General features: G+C 38.7%; 1 protein-coding gene across 3 annotated transcripts in view; it reads right to left on the reverse strand.

Moving 5' to 3' along the window:
- The window catches only part of pde4ba (phosphodiesterase 4B, cAMP-specific a), a 150,780-nt gene that overhangs the window by 59,509 nt on the left and 78,103 nt on the right, over positions 1–13,168 (reverse strand). Inside the window, exon 1 of one of the 3 annotated variants that reach the window (XM_053232157.1) lies at positions 12,091–12,474. The exons of the other annotated variants lie outside the window; for them this stretch is intronic. Coding sequence (XP_053088132.1) covers positions 12,091–12,170 — 80 coding nt within the window. The 5' untranslated portion in view covers positions 12,171–12,474. Of the gene's footprint in view, positions 1–12,090; positions 12,475–13,168 lie in introns of those variants that run through there. 3 annotated transcript variants of the gene reach the window in all.

Raw genomic sequence — 13,168 nt, forward strand, 5'->3', positions numbered from 1 at the left:
GTTGCGCTGTGTTGCGCTCACCACATTTGTAAAGAATTGTTATTTCAATTACTGTAGACCTCCTGTCAGCTCGAACCAGTCTGGTCTCTCAAACATAATTAAATCTTTTGCCTTACTATTATATTAGAATTTAATACAATGTAAGAATGTGTTCTTATCATCTGCAATATGTCAGATCATCAGTAGATTAAAAAAAAAAAGAATAATCATTATACCCAGTGGTATGTTCTGTCAAGTAAGACCTTTACACACTCACTAAACAACAAAGCATCACCAGGTCCATACACTAGAACACGTCTATGTACAGTGTATGCATGCACACACATTGCAGATGCAGTGTGCAAACACACACAGCCAAGCACATGAGCGAGTTTAATATTAAAATGTCACGAAAACATCACGTCACTTTGACTTATATGCGGCTTCACTCAAAATATGAAAATGTGAAGCGTCGTTGCACAAAAACGTTTAATTAATTCAGATGTCCTTTTAAAGTTGATAAAATGAGGCATTATTTTCCTGTAACGTACAGTCAAGACAAAAGGCCTCAAAATAAGTTCAGATGGAAAAATCTCTATCAGTGACTCATATCTAGATCTAAAATCAAATAAGTAGTTGGTAATAATAATAGCTTTAATTAATCATCCAATCTTACAGATGGAATCTTGATTAGCTCGGGGATTTCCCCTGAGTTTTTTTTTCTCATGGTATTAAAACAGCCAAGAATCTGTCAATAATCTGTATATGAAATGAAACATTAAAAAAGGACATTAATATTCAATCTGTTTACATCCAGTCTCATTGTTGTTGTTTTTTAAGTTACAAAAATAAATTGCACCACATATAGGGAAATAACATTTTTTTAAAATCTCGGTGCTAAAGATAAAAAAAAATAATAATAATTTAATATTTAATTTATTTTTAATTGAATTAAATCTAATTGAATTTATAAAATATATTTATATCATCTGATTAAAAACATGCAGCCCCGGTTATGCTTCAATTGTTACTTTTTACGAGAATGTTGGAGATATTCATCTGGGTTTTATAATAAATCATAACAAGAGACGCGCACCAGGAAGTGCAACAAATCTGCCAATAAATCTGCCATAAGAAATAATTCTATCCACGTCTTCCAAGAAGATGGAAAAAAGAGATTTTGGATCCATTTCCAAATGCAAATTCAGTAAAAAGAACAATAATGTTCATAAAAGACAATAAGCAACTAATATAAATGAGAGCAATGGAAAATCTATGATATGGTTTTCCATAGAGCATGAACTCCTCAGAATACACTCCTCGCTTCTTTCTGATGAAATCTTAAATGCCACGGTAAGTTCTCTTTACAATAAACTAAATGGAAACTATTCCATTCAGCTCTGAAAAATGGGAACAGAAACAAAAATCCACCCTACTGCACACACACACACCCACATACACCGTTTAGTAATGCATTCATCTCAAAGCATTAAATACGTGTGTAAGAAAACATTGCTCTGCCTGTGCAAGTCACTGGTATTAAACCGAATGAAGCGCTGTGACACACACGCTGATGGATCAGCAGTGACACTCCATAACTCACAGCGGAGGATAATCACTGTCACCCTGAGAGGATCAGACCATGCCATAGACCATAGACAGACATGGGATTTGCACTGCTCTAATGAAACTGTGCTATAGATGACTGATGGAGCTGAAACTGCATCTGTTACACACACACATACACACATGCTCAGACTGAGCTGAAGAACCCAACCCTCCACCTGCGCTGCCCCAAAGGTACTCTATTCCACACACACACACAAAAAATCAAATTAGTATAATAGTCTAATTACATTATCTGTTTCCTCCTCCTCTCTCTCTGTTTCTGTCTGACTTTTACGATCAATAGACAGATTAATGGACTAAGGAATGCCTGGGTGGTGTCCTCACTCAGCTTTCTTTTGTTCTGATCGAAAGCGAGTATCTTTTCACCCAGGCATTCGACACTTCACCATTGTTCTCGTCTGAAGCACGCTTGACGTCTGTTCCTGTCTGTCTGGCCGAGCTCCACTTTCATTGTTGTCTCTCAGGCCCGTGACAGCACAGGTTCATTAGAGCAGTGCAAATGTCATGTCTGTCTACAGGACTGTATCCTGGAATGTGAATAAATGATCACTTTTTTCATTCATTCATCTTTAGTAAATGCTTTATCCTGATTGATCCAGACTGAGCCAATCCTGGAAACACTGCGAGCAAGGCAGGAACACACCCTGGATGGGAAGCCAGTTCATCACAAGACCCCATGCACAAGGACACAAACATTCACATAGTCATTTGCACATAGTGGACAGTTTAGAGTAACTACTTCACCCACTGGCATGCTTTTGGGAGATTTGGAGGAAACTGGAGAACCAGAACCCACACAGATACAGAGTGAACAAATGAAACCCACACAGACAGTAACCTGAGCTACGGATCGAACAGCTCTGGAGGTGTGAGGCGGCAACGCTATCTGCTGCACCACAGTGCTGCTCAACATATAATCAAACAATTAATAAAAGTATTTTTATCAACACAGACTGCTTTGGGAACTAACATTTTTTGTGAAATAACTATGGCACTGATCTGATAGCCAGTATTGGTATCGGGCCAATATCAGAAAAAAAAAAAAAGTAGCTCGGATATCAGAGAAAACATATTGGATATCAGATCCTGTAACAAATTGCAAAGATTGTAAATGGATTTGGAAAACCTGTTTATTCTTGGAGCTGGAAATGTATATAAAGAGACTTGGCTTTTCTCTTGATAGGACTGATTTTATTACATACGTACTTTATTATATTTACAGTGCAAGTGATTTTTGGGTGAATGAGTTAAACTGTGAAGTGCTTCAACCCAAAAAAAATTTCAAAGTGTAGTTTTTTTTTTTTAGTTTTTTTTTTTTAAATCAGATGGTTATCGGTATTGACTGATACTCAATACATCGGAAAAGAAAAAGCGGTATCTCTAAAAAATCACATAAATATAAAATGGAAAGTTCCATTTCTCAAAGAATGTACCAGCACCAGCACACAGAAACATTAATATTCATTTTCTGATCTTATGACGGACATCACAGCAGTTTCTAGCACAGCAATAACATCATTACATATATTACGTTATATTACATTGTATTCGTTTTGTCATTTTTGTGTCATGGCACAAGTGATGTCTTCTTGTCACCGTTGCTGACAAACTTTAAATATCTTTTGTCAACAAGCTTATTAGTCAGTAGCTTTATTGGCAAAATGAAAAGCAGGACCAATCAATATCATCTACAGGAGAGCACATATGTATATCTGTGTTTGGACATAAAGGTTCCTTAAGGCTTATTTGGATGGTAAACAGTTCTAGCTGTCTAAAAGGATTCTAGGTTTTTACATACAATTATTAAGAGCTACCACAGAGAGACAAACTTAAGAACCACATACAGTTCACTAGGGGGCAGCAGTGCACAAACACTTACTCAATTATGGTGTGTGTGGCTTTCTTCAACCAGGAAAAACCCCTCTGTATTGAAACACAATATGAGAGAGCCAGCTAGAGAGACTGCATGCTGATCTTCACTTGGGTCCATGTGAGTATTATAGCAAAGAGGTTGTAGGTCAACTGCACTCTGTTTATTAAAACAATTTAGATTTAACTATCTATGCCAAATTCAGATAGACATGAGCTGTGCATGAAATGATGGAACAGCACAAGAAATATTTACATAATGCAAAAACAAGGCAGACCCACTAAAAGCGTTACTCGCCCACATATAGCATGTTAATCTCACCAATTGTTTACCAGTGTGACAGACAGAGAGAATGAAAGAGAGAGACTGTCATCTCTGAGTCATTTCTTTCCAGCTGAATGAAGCCAGAGATGAGAGCAAAATGACAGGTTTTTCACTGCATGGCTTTTGGCTGGATAAAATGAATAAAAACATGAATTTGGCTGAAAGTCAGAGAGAAAGAGAGGAAGTGAGACAGAGAGAGGGCGCCATGCTCCTCCTCATGTCTACCGGTGGTGCTGCCTGCAGGTCTGAGCAGGACTGCAGAGTCATCACGGACAAGTCTGAAGCCAAGGCTGCGTTAGAAAACACACTGACCTAGCCTGAAACATCAAGCAGCTCACCACGCACAAATGCAATATAGCTACACTCACAGGACACTTTATTAGGAACACCATGCTATTCTCACATTTTGCACTAAGAACAGCCGCCATTCTACGTGGCATGGGTTCCACAAGCTTTGAGATTCTGGTCCGTGTTGGCATCACAGGCATCACATTGCTGCAGATTTGCCAGCTTCACATTCATGCTGCAAATCTCCCGTTCTATCACATCCCAGAGGCGCTCTATTGGTTTCAGATCTGGTGACTGGAGAGGCCAGTGAAGTACATTGGGATCATTGTCATTTTCATGGAACCAGTTTGAACTCTGTGTCATGGTGCATTTTCATGCCTGTGCCCACTGTAGCCTCAGATTCCTGTTATTGGCTGTCAGGAGAGAGAGATTAGTTAGCAACAATACTCAGATAAGCTGTGGCATTCAAACGATGCTCGACTGGCTTTAAGAGGCCCAATGTGTGCCAAGTAAACGTTCCCTTCACCATTACACCAGGTTGGGTTCATGGAGTTTTGCTGTTGAAGACAAATTCTGACCTCACCATCTACATGTTGCAGAAGAAATCAAGATTCTTCAGGCAAGGCAAAGGTTTTCCAGTCTTGCTTCAGCAGCCTGTGCCTACTGTAGCCTCAGATTCCTGTTCTTGGTTGACAAGAGCAGAACCCGACGTGGTCTTCTGCTGTTGTTTTGTGTATTCTGAGATGCTCGTGTGTTCATCATAGCTGTAAAGAGTGGTTATCTGAGTTACCGTAGCCTTTCTGTCATCCTGAACTAGTATGACCATTCTCCTCTGATCCCTCTCATCAACAAGACCTTTCCGCCCACAAAACTGCCACTCGCGGGATGTTTTTTGTCTTTCACACAATATAAACTCTACAGACTGTTGTGAGTGAAAATCCCAGGAGAACAGCAGTGTCTGAAATACTCAAGCCAGCCTGTCTGGCATCAACATCCACCCCAAAGTCAAAGTCACTGAGATCACATTTTTCTGCATCCTGATGTTTGATGTTAACATTAACTGAAGCTCTTGACCTGTATTTGCATGATTTTGTGCATTGCGCTGCTGCCACATGATTGACTGATAGGATAATTGCATGAATGAGCAGAGTATAAAGAGTATAAGCCATCAATTCAGAGTGGCATTCATTTTACTGCAGTAACTCCCAAACCCCAAACAATGGAATATACTACATATTGCTTAAATATACATATTGCTTAAATTCAAAAGCATTAAACAAGGGGGTCAGTGTACTAAAAGAACATTTGTTCTTTTCTTTTTTTTTTTTGTCCCTCACTAGCTTCTAGAAGAGGGTGACCTTGGAGCCAGTACATTGCTATTGGTGCCAGTGGATTTCAGACAATACTTCTCTATGCTTGCTGATCAAGCGTGAAATTCCTGCCTTCTTTGAGGCTGAATCTCCGATCCCTCAGGTCAGAGACACAGCTTCCATCTCAGCTTCCAGCTTGCATCTTCTTTGGTGCTGATCGCTGCCCTTTCCACTATGTGGGCTGCTGTCTCCAGAAAAATCTGTATAGTATCCAGTTGCACACATCACCAAACCATTGCAAGCTTCATCTCTGGATTTCCTCCTCGAGCATGGGTTGCTGTTCACATCTCGGTCTTGTTTCGAAGGTAATTGTGTAGGAAAACAAATGTCACAAACATCAGAAGACCTTGAGCTTCTTAATGTCTGACTTGAGCAGCTTACACGTCTATAAGCTCTGCTTCATTTAGAGGCTATTTAGGGACCCGAGAGAAAATGGTAAAAGAAGTATACAAAATCTTGATCTTTAATTAATGAGCATACACATATTTCATGTACATCATGAAAGAAAAACTTTCAGAAATCTGTTCACTCAGTAATTCCAATGTTCCTTTAGGATAATTGTTTTGGGATTACACAAAGGAAGTCTTATCTGAAATCAGGAGTATGAAGCCTTTAAAAAGGCCTTTCCTTTAACTAATAAATGATGACTGCTTCCTGGATTTTACCTTGAATCAAAGACAGATGGCTATAGCCAGGGTTTCAAAAGCTTTTGCGGAAGAAAAACCTTCAAAATAAGGACCAATTAACATGAGTCACCACTTAGTAGTTTTATAAGGTTAAAAAACAGCCATCCAGATGAATCAAAAAATGAATGCAGCCTTGTTGAAGCTGTAGCTGACAGTCATTACAGTTGTGATAATCAGCCTCGTCGTGATGCTCAGTAGTGACAGCGATGACAGAAGGAAAAGTAAATTCAGCAATTGTTAAATGATTGTATAATATTGCTGTCACTCTTGTAGAACTATCCTGGCAGCTTGCTGTGCTTGGTGTATTCTATTTTCTACATTTTTTCCATTTATGTGAGCTTGTGTGTGCAAATCTGAGTGTTATGGATTGGGGAGGTTAGTTGGGGCTGTTATTATGAGTACTATGTAACAGAATGCAGTAGGAGACACTGATTGTTATAGTTTTATCACTCTATTTATAATGGTTAGGCGCAAGAGTAGACCCAATCTATTTTGTGATTTCCCCTTTATCTAACTTTGATAGAGTAGGGAACGTCTGTACATCTCCATGTGCCTATATTTTAATGCTTTTTAACAGTTCAAACAATAACATTTATTAACCACATAAAATATTTAATTAACATGACAAAAAAAGACCAAAAAGTTCAGCCCAGCACCAACATGCATGAACTAAAGCAAGTCCAACACTGTATCTACTTAAATAGGCTCACTCTTTTTTTTTTTTTTTTTTTTTTTGTTAAATCATATTCAATAAGAGCTTTATAGCCTATCCTGGACACACTGGATGCATAAAAAATACACACTACACATAAACGCAGGGTATATCACCACCACCACACAAACATGCACACAGTACCGCAATTCAGAGTTGCCAAACCAGGATGTATTTGAGAGGTGGGAAGGAACCAGAGAACTTGGAAGAAACCCATGTGGACACGGTGATAACATATGAAACTCTGCAAAGACTGTAACACGAGCTCAGGATCAAACCCCAGACCCTGGAGCTGTGTGGTGGCAACACTACCTCTTGCGTCATCATGTCACCCTATTTAAAATATTTATGCAGAAATAACTGTCGAAAGCCCACATCTAGTGTAATCACTTTGGATATTCCAGATCTGTATAAATCCAACACAATGGATATTTTGTGTTGTTGCTTTCATTTATGTGGTTTACAGAAATGTGTATGAGATGGTGTGAATGCTGTGTGAGATATTACACTTCCTTTGCTGGGTGAGATGACACAGTACGTCATTGAAAAGTTGCTTCCCAAACAAGCAAAGGCTCAGTGAAATACACTTTCAGACACAAATGTGTTGCTCTGTTCCAACTGTGAAGAAAGCCACAAGGTTACCCAACCTCTAATTGAAAAATGGAGGTATGATAACATCAAAGGCAGGAAGAGATAAGACGTCGGATGAGTGATCTTTTCGCTGAGCAGACCTCATGATCCTGAATAAGGGAGAGAAAAGGGCAACGTGCAAAAACTAAACAGTGAAAGCCAAAAGGGCTTGACTTGCAATCGGAGAACACAGCAGGCTCAATCCGAAAGATTTTCAAGCCTTCTACTTACAAAGTGCGGCACCTGATCTTACCTATCATCACACACAGTAACACTCCAGTCTCCGGAGCATACATAACAACTAGATAATTGTCTGAAACACTACACAACTTTAAAGCATGTTTATGATAAATAATTGTCCCTATTAAATGTCTAACAACAAACATGCAATATTCATTCCCTAGTCATGAGAGACATTTCATGAAAGTCTGTGTATATTTCCTAGCTGTAAATAAAATCACTTAAGTATCTCAAAACAATAAAGCTAAAAAATATAAAAATATTAATAAAACATTAATAAAAAAAATATATATATATATATATATATATATTAATAAAAATATATTAATGCACTCATTCTAATATGGTCTAGTTTCTATAGTAACAGCTAATTCACAGGGACTTGTATGGCGGACATGATCCATGTGATCTACACTTAATAACAGACAGACAAAAGTGTTATTTAACAAAGACAAATCATTAATATGATGGCATTTTCTGTAAGGAGATATTTATTTAACATTTATGGAAGGAGTCTCCAGTGTCAGTGCTTTGTAAATGTCTCCCTCCATGGGAGACTCTTAAGAGAGAGAGGAAAAGAACCTGATAAGGGAATGCCTCTTTAAAGTGATAAAAAAGAACACAATATTAAATGTAACTATAAATAAATAAAAAGTATGATGTGTCACTCTAATAAATAAAAAAAGTAATAGTCTGCAAATCACCATTGGTATAACAGGAATAAAACACTTCAGGATGTGCAGGTATAGGAAAATAATAAACTTTGAGGTGATAGCAGGATTTCCACTTTGGCTTGCGCTGCATCGCGCTACCCATCGTTGATTAGTTACCTATAACAGCACGCACCCACATGTTTTTCTCCTTACTTATTGCATTGGCAAACATTTCTGAAGAACAAAAGCTCACTGCTGCATTTCTGAAGAACAAATGCTCATTGCTGCAAACCTCTTCACACATATTACTGAAGTTCACAGTACAAACTCCTCATATGTTTTTTTGTTGTTGTTGTAAAACACTTAACACAGTGCTGCACTTCTTGTGCACTTCTAAGCACAACTTTTTCCTGTGATATTTTGTGAATATATAAAACATATACATCTGGATATCAGGGAAATAGCATCAGCCTTGCCAGGAAATTTCAAAATGGCATTTTCTACAGAAAACACTATGCAAAGAGGAAGTGATACACTTACAGCCCCATTTAGTGTATGAAATGTCTACAGATGTCAGTTATGTTAAGAAACCCCGTCCAAATAAACATGTGAAGAACAACCAAAGAGGCCTGTGTTAGGTCGCTATACAATGGAGAAGCATGAAGGAAGAGGAGAGTTTAGATGTAGAGATAGAGATAGAGATGGAGGTAAAGAATGAAAAAGAATAGGAGGAAGGCCTTGCCCAAGTAGTCGCAATAAAAATTCAGGCTACATTTGTTGACCCTATGCTGACCACAGAGAAGGGCCAAAGATTTTGGCTTGAGACAATAAATTATCCCATGCCAAAAAGGAATGATGGGGAGGTTCGAGCTTGTTTCATTATAAATGCATTAAATCAGACAGATCTGTGTAGTGGATAGTTCTTCAATTCCAAAACAGCTTTGGGAATAACAGATATTTCTGAAGTATCAGACAGCTCTGTAATGTCAGACAGCTCTGCAATAGCAGACAGCTCTGTGCATTGGACAGTTCTGTATTTTGAAAACAGCTTTGGGAATATCAGGCATCTCTGTAGTCTTAGATAACTTTGTAGTTTTAGACACCTTTGTAGTATTAGACAGATCTATAGTATGAAACAGCTCTCTATTAACAGACAGCTCTGTAGTATCAGACAGCTCTATAGTAACAGACAGCTCTGCAGTATCCAAGAGCTCTGTAGTAACAGATAGCACTATAGTAACAGACAGCACTGTAGTAACAGATGGCTATGTAGTATCAGACAGCTCTATCGTATCAGACAGCTCTTTAGCACAGACAGCTATGTAGTAACAGATAGCACTGTAGTAACATATAGCACTATAGTAACAGATGGCTATGTAGTATCAGACAGCTCTGTAGTATCAGACAGCTCTGTAGCAACAGACAGCTCTGTAGTAACAGACAGCACTACAGTAACAGATGGCTATATAGTAACAGACAGCTCTGTAGTAACAGACAGCTCTATCGTATCAGACAGCTCTGTAGCAACAGACAGCTCTGTAGTATCAGACAGCTCTGTAGTATCAGACGATTTCACAATGACAGCTCTGCAGTATCAGACAGCTCTGTAGTAACAGACAGCTCTGTAGTATCAGACAGCTCTATAGTATCAGACAGTTCTGTAGTAACAGACAGCACTATAGTAACAGATGGCTATGTAGTAACAGACAGCTCTGTAGTATCAGACAGCTCTATAGTATCAGACGATTTCACAATGACAGCTCTGCAGTATCAGACAGCTCTGTAGTAACAGACAGCTCTGTAGTATCAGACAGCTCTATAGTATCAGACAGTTCTGTAGTAACAGACAGCACTATAGTAACAGATGGCTATGTAGTAACAGACAGCTCTGTAGTATCAGACAGCTCTATAGTATCAGACAGCTCTGTAGCAACAGACAGCTCTATCGTATCAGACAGTTTCACAATGACACCTCTGTAGTATCAGACAGCTCTGCAGTATCAGACAGATCTGTAGTAACAGACAGCTCTGCAGTATCAGGCAGCTCTGTAGTAACAGACACATTAGTAGTAGACTTTAACACACTGTGGTCTTTGAGATATCCCATAACCATAACACAGTGCATTCTGTAAGATGATCTGATGTGGTGACATAACAGCTGTCCTATTACAGTCAGTGTTCAGTATCTGTTACTTCTGTGAAGGACATTTCTGTACAACAGAAAGTAACACAACAGAGTACACAATCAGGAATATTCATCAGGGTCTGAGCATGTACCGGTTTTCTATATGTACATGTGTGTATTAGAGGAGGGATATGAGTATAATGTGGCTTATGAAGTCTAATAGATGATGAAGTTGATTTTTCTCCTCACTTCCACTGTGGTAACCGTACCCACTGACTTTCACTGTTTGTGTGCTTGAGCGCGCATGTGTGAATAAGCCACATGGGACCTCAGGTTAAGTTTAATTCTAATTTTCTGTTTGTAAGAACATACCCCCTTTAGATCTTTTGCAATTTGAGATGCCCTGCAGTGGCCACACGCTAATAAAGCAACATTTAGCTGTGCCCTTTATTACACGGCCTCCTGCCCAGCGAAATGCCCTCAGCATGAATGATCCTCTGGAGGCAGATGAAAGTACAGACCCATTCTTAGCCTGCCACAGCAGGTCTAATCAGTGTAAAGGGCACAGCTTGTACAAATAAGTGTACATAAGCACACACACACACACACACACTATAGTTTTCAGTAATATGAACAGCCTCATGCATACACCTATATACAGTTCAGTGCAAAAGTTTGCATACTCTAAGTTTCTGAAAAGGAGGTTCTGTTAATTTATCTCATAATTTATCTGTAAAAAGCAGGAAGTGAAAATGAAATTTTCATTTCTGATGTGTCCTTTGATAACAATTCGGCAGCATCAACAGGAAATGAATGCAAGACATTTTGCCATGATCCTCTCTGTTTGGCCTGATTTGAAGAACTTAGCGTATTACATCTGAAACAGTTAGATAGTTCAAGAAGAATATTACAAGTGAGAGGATCCAAAAGGTACTCAGACAATACAAAAGAGGTTGGAGGTGCAAACAGGCAAGGAAAATGTTAACTTTTGAACTAATATTATTTAATTTAGCATACATTATTTGACCATTTTGTTTTATATGGTATAAAGCATACATACATACATAAATACATACACACATACGGATTGGTGACAAATTAAAGGAAAAAAAGGAGGGCTGTAACACTGCAAATCAATACGAAGTTCTTCTGACTGATCACCTTTATCGTATGATGAAACATTTCTCTTCTAATGAGAGGGTCTCTTCCAGGATGATCCTGTCCCCACTCCACAGGGCAGAAGAGCTCACTGAATGGTTTGATCTTGAAATTCGAAAATGATGTAAATCACATTCTATGGCATTCAATATGAATGGGGTTTATCGTCTCCATTACAGTTCCAGAGGCTTCTATAATCAATGCCAAAGCATTTTGAAACTGTTCTTGGGCTCGTAGTGAGCCAACACCTTACTATGGTAGTTTACCTTGGGTTTTTTTTCCTTTAATTTGTCACCCATTTGTGCATATATGTATACACAAATACACAAAGCCTGTCCATACATGGAAAATCAATAAGATTGTGGTGTGAGTTATGAAAATGCTGCTGGACACTAGCCACCCTCCCAGCAGCAGTGTAACACTCACCAGACCCAGGAATGGCGACGGTATGAAAACGTGCTCACATTCAGCGAAGTCCTTTTGTCCTCCAGCAAAGCCAGAGCCATCACGTTCAGCTCCTAAGTGCATGCACCGCTCATCATGGATGAAACTTCTAAACGCTCAAACATATCCTACTCTCTCTTGTACGTCGCTGAAAGGCTAAACTGGCTCCGGTTACAGCGTCATGCTTCTTTCTCTTGACGGGGTCGTGTATCACCGGGCTGCTCTCCCACCTGGCAGGAATAGTATGCCAGTGTTATAGATGCTCAGAGTCACTGCTGTATACCTTTGCTGTAGTCATTAGGATAATCCACAACGATGAAGAAGTCCAGTCCTGAGTAAATAAACTCTAAGCCGGGCCATTGTGAACTGGCCAAATAATACGAAGGATAAAATGAATAAAACACAACAGCACAAGTGCATCAGGGCTTAAGGTTATGTATCATTGTGGCTTTAGTGCTGTTTACACTGTCATGTCTCCATTCTCTATCCCTTCAGAAGAAAACTGAATGCAGGAATTTGTCCAGTAATGCATATAGCTTCTTTTTTTTTCCACTACCCGACCCATTGAATGTGTTGTCTCTTCAATACTTGCATAAGTATTCACCCCCTTGAACCTTGGTTGATACTTTTCCAGAACTTTTTTTTATGATAGCTCCTTGGTCTTCGTCATGCTGTTTGTTTATGTAACAAACTCTGGGGACTTCCATGTACAAGTGTATTTATATTGAGATCACTGAACTCTTTAAGTGCACAAAGATAGATGGCATTCAACAAATTACGTGACATCTGTTGACAAGTGGGTGTACCAGAACTGATTTAGAGGTTTCACAGCAACAAGGGTGAATACTGATGCAATCAAACATTTTACAGTTTTTATTTATAAATAATTTTGCAAACTATATTGCTTCCCCCCACTTATGGATATTATGGGTGTAGATATATGACATATAGTCTTACTTAAGTGCATTTAGTCTTATAAGTGCATTTAGTGCATATATTCTTATGTAAGTGCATCAGTTCCAAGTTGTAACACTACCACATGGAAAAGTTCAAACTAGTT

The sequence above is a fragment of the Pangasianodon hypophthalmus genome, chromosome 2, assembly GCF_027358585.1.
Source record: "Pangasianodon hypophthalmus isolate fPanHyp1 chromosome 2, fPanHyp1.pri, whole genome shotgun sequence".
Taxonomy (NCBI): Eukaryota; Metazoa; Chordata; class Actinopteri; order Siluriformes; family Pangasiidae; genus Pangasianodon; species Pangasianodon hypophthalmus.